Source organism: Elaeis guineensis, chromosome 12 (assembly GCF_000442705.2).
Source record: "Elaeis guineensis isolate ETL-2024a chromosome 12, EG11, whole genome shotgun sequence".
NCBI lineage: Eukaryota > Viridiplantae > Streptophyta > Magnoliopsida > Arecales > Arecaceae > Elaeis > Elaeis guineensis.
In genome coordinates, this window is record NC_026004.2 from 7,588,442 (window position 1) to 7,603,890 (window position 15,449).

Genomic DNA, 15,449 nt, shown 5'->3' on the forward strand with positions numbered 1-15,449 from the left:
CGTCAGAAGTGGTAACGGGAGTGTACGCTTTATGATTTGCAGGCCCAACTCAAGATTTATGGCTGCTGACAGGCATCACCTCATAGAAAGTATGGTTCCGTCAGTCGAGCTATAGGCAACCTAGACCAGTATCCTTTTTGTCAAATTGAGACTCAGAGTGGAGAGATTGATGGTGGAAGGAGACTCCACTGGTATAATCGCTTGGTTTCAACAGCACTTTTTTGGGACGATTGCGCATCTTATTTTTTAGGATATTTGGTATTTGACGAGGAATTATAACTCCCTCGATATTCATCGAGATATTTGATATTTAGCTGAGCATACAAAAAAGACTGTATGGACTGATGTGGGAGATATCCCATGAATGTTTTAGGAAACTCTTTCTTCTGATGCTTTTGAATGTGTTTATATTAGAATTGTATAAACTATCCATTTTAGTAAAAAAAAAAAAAAAACTACAAAAACAATTACCACGTCTATCCAACGGTTATGAGAACAAGATTTAAAAGCCCTGGGTATGTAACACACATCTTTGATACCAAACTCAGTGACTAGACCAACATAAAGTGTGGACCAGCCTTTGTCCATGTGAACCATGCACCTCACGAGACCCACGATTTAAGGTAGACAAGATGCATAGCTACATGTAGATGGCCTTCGACAGCGCGTCACCATATGAGTTTCACATGTAGAAACAAAGTAGATTCCCATCATTGGGAGCTTACATAGGCCACTTCAATTATTTCTCTGGAAACTGATCATTTCAAACATTTGAATACAAAACCATAAACATGCAATAACATTATAAGCTTAATCTTCTTTTACAAGATTGCAGGCTCCCGGATTACAAGCAGCTCAGCAAGTCAAAAATAAACAACTTTCAGAGATTTGGCTGATTTCTGAATTAGACGGTCAACTAAAACATCAACATCTAGAAGAATAGTTCCAGCCACCCTCGAGCATGACAAAAGTACTTTCCACTGCTCAAGAACGTCCATCAGAACAACGACTCAAACAGCAAAGTTCTCCTTCTTTTTTCTAAAAATGTTCAAAGCATCAGATATGGCTGAAAAAAGGTGATAGCCAACCAGAAGAATTACATAGGAGGACCTTCAAATGAACAAAGAGCCATGCAGAAGAAGCACTGATAACTGCATAATGATCAACAGAATATGAACAAAATAGCAATAACGTTCGCAAAAATGCAGCACATGGCAACGCTATGGAAGTAATGTTCAACCAAGACTACTCTGGACCATTTCCAAACCCACGGTTATCATTCTGCCACCCATAGTTGTGGCCCTCTTGATTTACATTGGCAAAACTGGAGAAATTTCCCGTACTAAGTTGATTTGAAATCGGCAGTGGCAGTGGAGGTGGTGGTGGAGGTGGTAATGGCAATTGCAGAGATAGCGGTTGTGCTGCCAACACACCCTTTCCATCACTGTGAGTAGCTGAAGCACCCTGGTGTTCTAATTCCTTGCCAAATTGAGGATGATTCGGCTGTAAACCTTCTGAAATTCTTCCTTGATTATCTGTCACATTCATGTAACCTTCAGGTACTCCTTGACCCACCATTAATGAAGGCATACCAACAAGGCCCATGCCCCATGGACGAGGAAAACTGCCTGCAAAACTTGCTACCCCTGCCGGAGCTGGAGGAAATCCCAAAACCGACCCCTGTTCTGACCCACTCACTGGCATCATTTCTGGTCGTGGCATTTCAAAAGGAGCACTGTAGAACTGCTGAGATCCATCAGCAGGGAAAGGGTAGCTAAATGACGGAGGTGGCATCGATGCCGGGTTGGTGTTCACAGGTATTGGATAATTTGGTGGTTGCGGGGGTTGCAATTGCAGAGCTGAGTAATTGGAGAATGAAAATTCCATGGGAACCCCGGCTAGCTTGTCTGGAGGCAATTGGTCAGAGTCTCGTCGCTGATAAAGACCGCTCTGGTTATCGAAGCTTTGAGGTTGATGAATCCAGTTCTGGGGCCTGTCAGAGCCCTGAGGGGGGGGGTTGTTGTCCAGCTGTGGATCACCTGGCTGGTGCTGTTGGCGGCCATGAAACAATGGCGGCTTAGGCTGTAGTGGTGGCTTCGGGGTTGGTTGATCTCTGGACTGGTGCCGACGAGTTCTTTCTTCACGATCCTGGAGCTGAGCATTTGAACTGGGTGAGAAGGCTGACCTTGGTGGAGCACGAGCAGTGGATATCTCTTGCAGCATAGATTGCTTATGCAGGTCCGTTGAAGAAGTTCTTGCATCTGCTCCATTCCCACCTTCCCTCTCTGCATTTGGTTGGAGAAGGTCAGCATGGTTTTCATGGATATGTGATTCAAATTCTGGTCGCTTCAGAAAGGACTTCAGACAGTGAGGAGCTGCACATATGAAGATGCCCTCCATTATCTTTATAGTTTGAATCTTCTGAATTCGCTCTTCGCAACTGCAAAAATTAGAATGGAGAAAAAAGAACATTCAGGATAATCAGTCATGACCAATAGCAGCATATCAGGGCCTACAACTTAGGAAATGTTGTAATTATTTATAAAAAGGGCCTCTCCATTAGCTCTGTTTTTTTGGATATAATAATTATCCATTAGCAGTTGCTAATATAGGGACTTGAATAGATCAGGAAAAATACATGGCATAGGGAGCAGTAGAGCTGTATTAAAGAAATTTGTCATCCATCTCCTACATTGCAATTATATGAAATGCTGCCAACCAATGGGTTATTCAAATGCTGTAAGTAATGACAAGGTTAGGAATAATGTCAGAACTGATCTTGAGGTACAGAGGCCACAACCATATACAAGGGTCCACCCCATACATATAGATTGATTGTTGATATTTCATAGGAAGTGGGATGCAGGATATCTAATGACTAGAATGATGTCGAAATCAGATTATAGTCATGGTGAAAAGCTTCAACGCCAAGAATCCAAAAAATCAGTAAAACAGAGAGCAATTAAATTGCAATTTTTCTTGGGAAAATGAGGCTCCACTTAAAAGTGCTAGCCAAAAGATACTGCAACCTGACTGTTTTCACTATTTTTCTTAGAAACAAAAATTCCGAAGGGTGGAGATGTATATGCTGAAAATTATTTTACAAACAACAGTAAGAAGTTTCAGAAGAAAAATGGAGAAGAAATTATCTTCTAATTAAACAGCAACCCATGACTTATCTATCTGGCTTTGACTTTCAACAATCAAAGTATGATCCTCAAATGTTGAGAATTCTGTAGAATCACTTCTCTGAATTGATGCCGAAGGTCAAGGCAACTACATGAAAGAGGACAATCCTGCCATGAAAGTAAAGACATGATTGTTCAGAGAACGGGACTGAATCCCAAAATTCTGCTTTTTGGCAGGCGGGGGAACATCCATGGCTCACATAAACTTGCAGAGGGTTTAGACCAAGAAGGAAGACAATATTTGCCACACAGAACCAAATTTATCTCAAGGGCAAGACTCAAGGACCAACATAAACCAAGATAGCTCTAAATATTGCATAGAAATTACTCCAATATTTTTCAATAAACAAAATTGAAAATTAAATACAAAATCCCTTGTATATGCATCACCCTCTCAATATAGAAACAGCATTTAGTCCCACTCAGATGACCAATTTGAGATCTTTTAGGACTCTAAGCTATACAGAATCCCCCAAATCTTTCCATTCCACCAAAGAAAGAAGCCCACTTTTTTATGACTGGATCCGGATTAGTAATTATTTAGATGGCAGGTCAAGCTTATATTCTCTTTGAGAAATCAGTTGTTAGAGTTTTGGGCAAAAATCATAGCGACACCAACTAATGCTGGGAATTCTCCATATTTAGGCTAAGATAGCATACTCAATACTTTCCCTGAAAACAGAACTGAAGCCACAAATTCCCAAACATAAGTTCAAGTGAGCTTTAACCAATAATCAGAATTTCAGGAATCTCATATTGGAAAACAAGACAATAGCAACACATTTACCACTACCATAACGATAACTCATGTCAATAAAGTAAACACCAAAATTGTCAATGCTCACTGCCCAGAGACCCTTTTACAAACATTTCCGATAACAATAAAATTTGAATGTGTCCCAACTGCATCTATCTCTACGTTAACTCAAACTCCTCGCTCAAACCATCATCACCAAAAGAAATTTGGTTATGTTCATTTGTAGAGTTTATTAAACCCTTTTTTCCCAGCACTCATACACTCTTCAAATAATATATTAGAGTGATAGACATTGCCAATGTAACAATACAACAGGGGTACCATTCATCAACACTCCTTGTATTGTTCTTTGACCCTTTGTTCTTTACCACCATGTGCATTACACATGCTGCAAAACTTATGAAAAAAGGGAACTTACCAAACAGCTTACCAAGGGATGACACATCAACTACATCTGAACCAAAGGAGTTTGAATGCACCTTTATTCTCATGTCTTTTCAATATCAATGGCACAGACATTTTACAGAAGCTGTTCATGAAATAAAGCATATGTGCTAGGGGCAATAGACCAGAGGAAATTTCTGCCTATGGTAATGTACTTGCACAGGAGACTCTCCAAAATCTCAAATATACACCCACTTCTTAAGCACTTGCTTCAAACGTTCCGCAAATTTGTGTATTGGTGTTTTTGAGCTGAAGCAGCATAAACTGGACACAAGACATAGGTGTCAAGTGCCCAAGTTCCTACAATGTCCAAGATGGCAATTTCCAGAAAATTGGACATGAGGATGTGAGCAATATTTTAATTATACAAACATATACATAGTGGTTTCTAAATTTAGGGCTGGAAAGTAAATATGTTGTAAATAAATTATCAATGTTGGGCTTTAATTTCATGCAAGTCAATTACCCATGCTTTGGGCTGTAACTTAACTTCATTTAGCCCACCATGCAACCTGATACAGACCCCATTGTGGAGAGAAGAATTGGGGCGTCTTTGTTTTTCTTCAACATGCAGGCCAATCACCCATGCTCCGAGCTGTAATTTTATTTAGCCACTATGTGACTTGATACGGGCCCCACTGTGGAAGAAGAGTTGGGGCATCTTTGCTTTGCTTCAACAATCCAATGACATAATTCTCTCTCTCTCTCCAAGCCCACCGCCCCCTCTTATTTTCTCTTTGTTTCTTTCTTTAATCCCCAATCTCCCATAAAACCTAGCTCACTGGAGAGGAGCAATTAGTCGCCATTTGCAGCCCTTCCAACCCAAGAAAGGAATGGAGAACAGATCCATTCCAAGCCTCAATCATAGAGAAGAACAAGTACATACCTTCTCTCTCTCTCTCGCGCACGCGAACGCACTCTGCTCTATCTCCTTCAAAACAAAAAACCATGCCACTAGTGTGACCCATATGTCAAGGGTGTGTCAATGCTATGTCCACTTAGGGACATGGCAAAAATCCCTATTTTCCCCATGTTCAAGTAATACTGGGCCAGAATTAAGACTAGAACTTTCAACACTTGAGCTCATCTTTTGATAGGCTTGAAAAAAATGGGGATCTGCCAAGTCCAGATCCAAGCCACTTGTGCCATGGTAATGTGGATTTCACCACAATTTTATCTTCTTCATGATGCACTTGTTATATCTGGCACTTCCTCCAGCCATATATTATTTTTACATCTAACGAAAACAAGGTTTTAAATGTTAGGATATCACCAGTCACCACCAAATCTTTTTTCAAGTAATAAATAAACCTTCCAATTAGATTTGGTCAGACTAACACTAAAAGACATCAAGCAATTTTTCCTTTCCAAAAAGCTTGCTGGCATATGAAAGGCAAACAAGGTATTCAAGTAATAACTATCCAACACTAACAAGCATGTCAGCATAACATTCTAAGAAGCAAACTTAAAGTAGAACATTTTCCGCATATGAGTGCATATTAAATGTATTTAAATTATTAAGAATCGTTAGCTACCCTCAATTAGGGTTTGCAAGAAATTGTAATAACATTTTTCAAGATATGCATATAAGAGAAAGAAGATTTAAGTCAAAAGAATTAAGAGTCCCGATCATAAAGCAAAATGTAGCAAACTAATCCAATATTTAGACAACTTGCATAAGCAGCTACAACTTAGAAGGACAATGCAGATTGTTTGGCAGACTGGGGAAAAAAAAAGATTTAAGTTAATTGTCATGTAAAGACCAAATAAAGCTTACAGATAGCAGCTAGCATCACTCCTTGCACATGTCAAACAGAAAGCATGTTCACAGGGTATCTGCGAAAAAAGCAGAACAGTTATAAATGGAAAAGGATAACATATGCTGGCAGCTCACATGCATATAAAGAATTTCAAATGTATAATCAGCCTCTGTATCTGGAATTCCAATCAAGGAGACCATTACATGTAATACAAAACAAGAAAGAAAGGACCTGACCTAACACAATTAATCTGACTAGGTCAGACCCAACCCAACCTGATCTTAGCTTGATATGGTGTTGGGTTGGATAAATCTCAATCCAAACTTTGGGTTGGATTGGGTTAGGGCTGAGAGTAATAGAGATTTAGTTAAGTTAGGGCTAACCATCAACCCAACCCAACAGCTCAAGTTGTGACCCTACCCTAGGCATTCGACTAGTTAGTCAAAGGTAGCTGACAAGTAATAACAATTTTTTTTAATTTAACTACAACCATGGATGGTTATGTTGTTTGCTAGCAATTCATAAGCTAGAACATCTTAATTTAACTATGATTTAGAAGAATATTTGCAAGCCTGGGGTGACATCCTCAGTTTGATAAATTCATAACTCTAAACAGTGATCGCTGAATTGACTCGAACTAGGCAGTTTGGCCCATACCAAACCAAGCCAATGCCAAGTCAAAATGATTTAGCAGATCAGGTCAGTTCAGTTATAAAACCCCTTCCCCACCCTCAGTCCACCTCTCGATTCCCACCGGTTCAATTATAAAGCCTCATTCCCCAGCTCGTGATCATTCAAGAGCTTATAAACCCTCCATCGATCAACATTGCTCGCTCCCTCCTCTCAGCTTCACCAGTAAGCATCTCCTCCCCCTCTCTTCCCTGCTAAGGTTAGGATTATAGTTCTGTTGGCCCTTTCCCTTCCTCCCTCTCTACCTCTCTCTTTTTCTCCCTCTCCCCCGCCCTCTCCCTGTTTTCAGTATACCCCTTAACAGCATGATATGGACCCATACCATAGGGAATCGATCACTCACCGGTACAACCTCCAATATAGGTTGGATGAATCTTAAATGTAAGTATGGACAGACTGCATTATGTCATTCACCAAATGCCTCCAAGGAGAACAAGAAAGCTCATCATGTTGATAATAAATTAATTAAACCATGTTATAGCTGATATCCAATGTGAAAGCCTGATTAGAATTGAGAAACTAATTGCTTAACATGGTCCTAGCGAAATTAACAAAAAGGGAGCAATGATAATAGAATTTATTCATGATTATGATGCTCCTTGTTCTGTTAGCCCCTATTGCCATCTCGCTTCCAAAAAAGTGAACCATGAGGAGAGAGCACTTTGAACACTTCCATGCTAATCTAAGAGAAGCAGGTATCCCCTTCCACCATATATAAATTGTTAAGGCTTCCAAACTTGATTTTGTTTGGGATGTAGACATTTAGAAAGTTCATCCATCTCTAGCTTCAATTTTCAATTATGTACAAAAAAATGGACACATAATAAATATTTTTATCATTTGGAAGCTCTGAATCCTCAGATAAGGGGGCATCTTTTTATAGTGAAACACTCAAATGTGAAAAATTCAATTTGACTTGCTGAAAGTGATGTTTAAACATCAAAGTTCTATCATTTATATCCCCCTCTCTAGGATGAGAATTGCCAAATGAGTTTGACCCTTTATGTTTGGACATGATGTTGACAAGCATAAAGATCATTTTATGTATGTTGCACCCAAAGGGATCTCAAACATAAAGATCATGAGTTTATCTTTATTTCTAGGATTTCAATGTGTGTTATTGGATACATGTGTCTTGATAGTGACTGAATAATTAAACACGTGCACAATGGAAGAGCCATTGATCCACAATGGATTCTTTTTGTTCTTTTTATAGGATTTCTAAGTCCTACACAGTACCCTACTTCGCTCATGTCAACCTGCCAAGAGCCCCATGTTGTGGATCTCCACCTCGGCCTCAGTCAATTGTTTCCTCGGCACCAACCAAAGACACACAATATCGGACTCCATCGAGCACAAAGGCCATTTCTAGCTGATGTCGGGTATTCGTTACAAAACCAAAGCAATGTCCACCAAGAACGCATGCGTAGTAGCTTAGACTTTGATTTTGGCCGAGGTAACCATACCTCGTGCATGGCCGAGGCATACTCAGGTTGGTTCGAGCCAACCTCCAGTTAAAAAGTGTAGCTCTCTCCATTGACAGAATCCACTCTTATCTCTAATTCTGAAACCCCCAAATAAGGAAGGATATCTTCGTTTCGATCATGCCTCGAATGGAAATAACTTTTGCCAGGCTTAATCTGCACGTGATATCCAGAAGCTAGCCAGACTCTAGGGAGTACATGACTTTGATTCCTCTTCTATAAATAGAGGGGTGCAGCAACCCCAAGGTAAGCTTTCAAGCCCGAAAAACTTCCGACGAAACTTTTTTGTAGGTTTCCAAGCCAAAACTCGGGTATCACCATCGTGCAACTTCATCACCTTAGCCGTCTGACCTCAAGTGCAGGAACCGGAATCAACATTCCCCCATCTTTGCCAGCATCAATATCATAAACACTTCCAATGGACTAGTTCGAATCATAGTGCTTTTCTTTAACCAAAACTCCCCATTTTATCTTCAATATGAAAGCATGGAATACTATGATCTTGAATTTTGGCCATATTAAGTGATGCCTGGTAATACTAAGAAATATTCTAATTATAGGATGCCAAGTTTTCCCTATAGTGAAAAGTATTGCTCAGCAAGTTCAGCCACTATAATGGTTACTCTGATTTTGCAAAGAAATTAGAGTCTCTTTGATGTGAAGAGTTGATATTCCTCTTGAGCAACCTACCTCTATCCCCCTCGAAGCAATGCCAAAGCTTGAATAAACTAATTTCAAAGTTGAACAAAATATCAATCTCTTCTACCTATTGTTATAGTTGTTTATTCCTGATAATAACATGCAAGATTTTTCTTTATATCATGAAACTTATTTTATGTCCTCATCAGTAAACCCATGCACCATTCCCTATCCATTGTTCTTTCCTTTCAAGTTTGAGATCATAAGGACGTCAACTAAATCACCAGGAGAAGGAACATAAAGTTAATGACGAGCTGATATAAAGCAACGAAATGGGGCGAACTTGAAAATTTATTATCAAGAAAGAGAGTAGCATGTCACGAATTCATCGCAAACAAGAATCAGATTAAAGAAAGCCAATTGAAATTGAAATTGAGTTTCTTGATCATAATCTTGTGCATTCTTTACCGAAAAGAGTATTTGTGATCAAGAATCTATGGCAAAAAAAGCTTTTTTTCCCTTTTCTTTACGCTCAAGTGACCGGATCTTGGAAAAGAAACAAAGATATATTAAAGAATCGAATGAGGGTTGAGATAGGGTTTCTCACAAGGCGGCCGTAGATGGCGATGGGGAAGTCGCAACGGACGCAGAAGTGAACCCTCTCGCCGAGATGGCGGCGCGAGCGGCGGCCGACGGACCGGACGGAGGTGGAGCCGGAGGAGGTAACCGCGCCGATGCTCTTGGCGACGGGGAGGTCGGCCAGGACGAGATGGTCGGGGCACGCGACCGTCACCGTCTCCACCGCCGGCGGGGGCTTCGCCGCTGCCCCGCCGCCGTCCCCCGCCGATCCCTTGCTCAGCCGGATCTGAAGCATCCTCGCGCTGTCCTTTCACTTCGTTTCGCTCTCTTCCTCCTCTTTTTTTTTTTCTGTTATTTCGCCCTCGAGCTTTGGATCTTTTCGGCCTGTGGGGTTTATTTTTCGCATGTTGCGCTTGTTTATATAATCTTTAACCAGAGACTAATATATAATATATTTGAGTGATAAGGTGTCTTATGCAAGATTCATATCATTATTTTGAACTAGTCTCCGCATTTGTCTTGCCGGGACTAGCGCAAAGCATGAGCAAGCATAAAAGTACTTTTGTACATATTTACTTTGTAGGGAGTTATCTAGAGAAATGCTCATATTCGGATCTAAGGTCTAAACTAGTCCCAGCATGCTCGGACTACAACAGTTTGGTGGCCCAAGTGGATCCAATGTGACTTACTAGACATTCTCCGAAAGTTGTACCTTAGAAAAATCCTCCAATGTTTGGTTTGTTGAAAAATTAAGACCTATTGAAGTGCATTTTCATGACTTTATATGTTTAGTTGCATGATGTAGAAAGTCTCTTCCATCCATAGATGTTTTATTGGTATGAAAATAGGGAGATATGGCATCAGATAAACACTCTTCTTTATTTTTTTATAAAAGAGAGGACATTATTAGTTCCACATTAATTGTAAGTCAAGAGAGATTCTAGTATATATGAAAAAAGAATATCTTTTCTACATGAGACATCTTTTTAATTGAAATCTAGAGGGACAAAATCATTGAGACCCATGAGTCACGACGAATAAATACCTCACATGCTAGTCACGAGCCTTTGATCGCAATGATAGCACGTCAAAAGAGGGTCATCTCTGCGACTATGAGATACTTCTTGTCCGTAGACTGAGGGGTTATGTTGTGGTATAGGAGAGCGGGCACCATTAATCCTATATTGGCTGTGTCAAAGACTCTGACTTGTAAGAAAATGAATCACCCATCCTACCTCATGCACTAATCCACGAGCCCTTATCCGCAACTGAGGCATGCCAAGTAGGAACCACCCCTACAATTATGGGGCTCATCTCGTCACCACACACCACATAAACTATGATAAAAATAAGGAGGGCATTTTTTGTCCGTACACAAACTTCCTCTTTATCAAGGGACTGTGATAAAAATAAGAAAGAGAGCATCTCCCGTATCAATAGATAAAAGTGGTATGGATATTATCCATCCAAATCTATTTTCGTATCCGAATCAATTTGGATATAGATAAAAATTTGATGATATGACTAATATCTATATCTATATCCATATCTATGGATAGACAATTATCTTATCCATATCCGAATATCCGAATTTACATATAACCTTATATAATTTTACACAGTACTTATTAATTTTTAAAAGAAATATATAATCATATAAATATGCTATTAACTTGATTTATCATCTATTTAGTAATATTTTTGATTCTGTAGTCATAAAGTTTAATTATTTAAATTATATCCATACTTTTAATATTCAAACTGTATTCGTATCTATTTAAAATAAATATCGATATGAATTTTTATATCCAAATAATTTTCATATTCGTATTTATATTCACTAGACAAAATAAATATAGGTATAGATATACTGATATCTAATCCGTATCAGATCCGGTTTCAGCCCTACTTATCTCTATACAGACTCTCTCTTGATTGGAAACTATATTGTGGTGTAAGAGGAAGTGCATCCTTAGTCTCGTATTGGTTGTAAGTCAAAGAAAATTCTGACGTATATCGAAAGGGAACATCCTTTTTACGTGTGATGTCTTTTGTGTTGAAATCTAAAGAGATAAATTGTGAGATCCATGGGCCAAAGTGGATAATATTTCACATGAAGAAGGGCACCTTCCATCCATACACAAACTTCTTTAATAGCATATATGGTAAAAATAAGGAGAAAGGCATCTTCCATCCATACATAGACTCTTTCTTAGCTAAAGGGTTACATTGTAGTATAGAAGGAAGGATATTATTAGTCCCATATTAATTATTAGTTAAGGAGCTGGTTTATATAGAAAGGAACCACCAATCATATGTGAAGCATCTTTTGAATCGAAATTTAGATGGATAAAATGACGAGGCTTATGGGTCGGAATAAATAATATCTTACGTACCGAACCACGAGCTCTTAGCCATAGCATATATTATCTCCTTTTTTATTAATAATAAAAATAAAATATTTCATGCATATATTATTCAATATATCGATAGGTGAAAATATTTTTAATATGTTATCAACTATCTTCATAATACATAGATCATATTGTAGATTCTTAATGTTATAATTGTCGGTATCAATCTAAGTATATCACTACAAGAAATTTGATTTTTTATGACGAAATTTTTTCGTCGCTAAAAATCATATTTTCATCGCTAAAAGTATTTGCGACGAAATATATCGTCGCTAAAAATTTGTAGAGATAGTCTCGTAGCAAAAGATCTTAGCGACGAAAATATTTTATTTTATCGTAAAAAATAGTAAACCTAGACGACGAAGTTATGTGCTGTATTAGCGACGAAAATATTTTGTCGCAAGAGCTTAAATTTTCATCGCTAAAATTGCAACGAAAAATAATTTCGTCGCTAAATATTGTGATTAAAAAAAATATTCTCTTATTTTTTGAGACGAAAATAAAATTCGTCGTAAAACTTAGCGACGGATTTCGTCGCAAAAAAATTTATCGCAAAAATTTCGTCGTAATAATTACGACGAAAAAAATGTTCGTCGCAATAATTATGATGAAAAAAAAATTTCGTCGCTATAATGGCGACGAAATAAAAATTTCGTCGCCAGAAGGGCGACGAAATAAAAAAATTCGTCGCCATAATTGTGACGAAATAAAAAAATACGTCACCATAATTGCGATGAAATAAAAATTTCGTTGCAAAAAGATAAAATTTTTAGCGACGAAACTATTTTTTCATCGCAAAAATAGCAACGAAATAATTTCATCGCAATAATTGCGATGAAAAAAATGTTCGTTGCTATAATTGCGATGAAAAAAATTTTCGTCGCTATAATGGTGACGAAATAATAATTTCGTCGCTAGAAGGATGACGAAATAAAAAAATTCGTCGTCATAATTGCGATGAAATAAAAATTTCGTCGCAAAAAGTTAAAATTTTTAGCGACGAAACTATTTTTTCGTCGCAAAAATAGCAACGAAATAAAAAATTTCATCGCAATGAATAATAAAAGTTTTACTTTTTGGGTTCACAAATTTTTTTGCGACAAAATTAATATTTCGTCGCTAAAATAAATTTTGGATAAAAAATAAATTTTTTATTTATTTTCAAAAAAAATCTGCTCAAATATAAATTATCTGATCAAACATATTTTAAATAAACAGTATATTAACACAATAAAAATATTCTAAGTCAAAAGACCAATTCCAAGTATCAAAAAGTTTCATAACCATCTTTGTCATATACAAAAATATAAGTCCATACACCATTTTAAATTTAAAATAACTACAAACTAGGTATGATCTGACTCGTTGGCCTCATTCCCTTCTTCAGGCGTCGATCCCTGACCCGATATGTGTCGCGATGGTGGTGCAGAGGCAGCATCATGTGACTGTAGAGGTGCTAACTCAGAAGCATCAATACCGAGCCGTCCCGCCATCGCAGCTACGATCCTCTCGAGCATCTGACTACGATTCATCCAGTAACTAATCTGATCTTGCATCATGCTCATGGATATCCTAACTGCCTCTGGCACCGATGCATCATCAGACCGGTCGGATGACGAACTGCATGATTTTTTGGACCGCATGCTATGACTAGATCCTAGCTGCCGCCCGAGGACGGTATCCAAAATCGTATCATCTGTCATCAAACAAACCTGCTGCGATCCAGTATCACCGTCAGATCCCACCTCCCTCATCGCCTGCTCTCTCAATTCTAACATTTTTCCTTCATAATAAACCAAATAAAATCATAAATTTTTTTCAAACACTTTAAAAGTATTCAAAATGTAGAGTAATGATACTTACATGACGCTGCCTCGCCTCCTCGGTCACGAACTCGCCACTCTTGTTTTGATAGAATTTAGCATAGGCGTCGACTCCGGATAGTCCCTGTTCAAACAAAAAAAAAGAAAAAAAAGATATCAAAATAATATAAATATTTAATAAGAAGTTACAAAGTATGATTGCAAATGTAGTTACGTACCATCCTCTTCATTTCCTGTGCAAAAGAGGCACTTCCTTGCGTGTGAATAGAATCAATCTTACTCCTATTCACCTTATTCGCCTCCGATCATCGCTACAAAATACATACAATTATAACCAATAAAGGACATAACAAAATTAAAAAAACTTGAAACACTAGACATACCTGAAATACCTCACTTCCAAAATGCTCACATAACCACCGCCAATCGTCACCAGACCCAGCCCAATTTCTGTATGGCTGGGTCACAGGATCAATCCCCTTCACCTGCAACTCATTGCAGTATTTATGAGGCCTACATCGCCGATCTCTGTATCTATTTGCAGCCATTTTGAGAATACATGCCATCACTTCTTCGTCAGTGCAATCCTCGAAGTCAATATTATCCTACACAGTAATCATACCAAAAAGCAAATACATGAAATTATTCATATAATAAAAAATTTATTTATATAACCAAAAATAATATGGATCATGTAATGATATGCAAGACATCCAAATTTAATTCTTACCTTGATGTGAGAGACTAGAGCATCACGGTATCGAGGAGCTACATGCTTGAAACTTTCAGCAGCCCACGGAAAATGATTCCACATATACAAACTGATCTCATTTGCGATGATACTAGCCTCTGTGCCAATCGGATGATCTCGAAATATCTGTACCTTCGATTTTTCATTGTGTGTATGCACATATTTTTCCAAAACAAGACCCCTACTAGGACCATGCACTGCACGTCGATGCTGTGTTCCTACATGTAAAAATTGGTGAAATGAACATATATCATGTATCACTAAATGCATATAACAAAAAAATATATATGGTTTGTAAATTGATAGAGATGTACCTGTAAGGGGATGATGCTGCGGTACCATGACCTCCGGCTGGGCAAGCTCTGGCTGAGCACTAGTCTGCTCTGTGGACTCGGGCAACTGAGTCTCATCTAAATCCTCTGACTCATCATGCAAAATGCTAAAGTGAGGATGTGTATCATCAAGCGGAGCCTGCTGCCTACCCCGTGAATGTCTACGTCCAGGATCAGTCATGATGCTGCAATGATTAAAATAATTTAAATCAGTACGTAATCAAAAAAACTCAAGTATTACATGATATAACAAAAAAAAATAAATTAAATTATTTATTCATATTAATTATTGTTCTCAGATTCTGAACTCGTGTCCATATAGTCATCTTCGACGGGAGTCATAGAAGACTTCGACCCTGAAGTGCTATCATCATCGTCGTTAATGTAATATCATCGTTACAAGTTGGGCATGCTTTATACCTTTTTGTACACCATCCAGAAATATCGCCATATGCAGAAAAATCGTTAACTGTCCAAAGCAGTGCTGCATGCATACGAAAGATGCCTCCTACAATATGATCATATGTTTCGCATCCTTCTTCCCACAAATATTGTAACTCTTCGATCAATGGCTCTAAAAATATGTCT

The 15,449-nt window shown here is 38.3% G+C and overlaps 1 protein-coding gene across 1 annotated transcript; it reads right to left on the reverse strand.

The window, feature by feature from the left end:
- Positions 1-780: 780 nt before the first annotated feature.
- LOC105055479 (E3 ubiquitin-protein ligase HAKAI homolog) lies at positions 781-9,938 on the reverse strand. Its single transcript, XM_010937314.3, has 3 exons — positions 9,570-9,938; positions 6,167-6,225; positions 781-2,440 (listed from the first exon to the last, which is right to left on the reverse strand). Exons 1-3 carry the CDS (start codon positions 9,834-9,836, stop codon positions 1,246-1,248), a joined length of 1,521 nt encoding a protein of 506 aa, XP_010935616.1. The 5' UTR covers positions 9,837-9,938; the 3' UTR covers positions 781-1,245.
- Between the last annotated feature and the right edge of the window lie 5,511 nt (positions 9,939-15,449).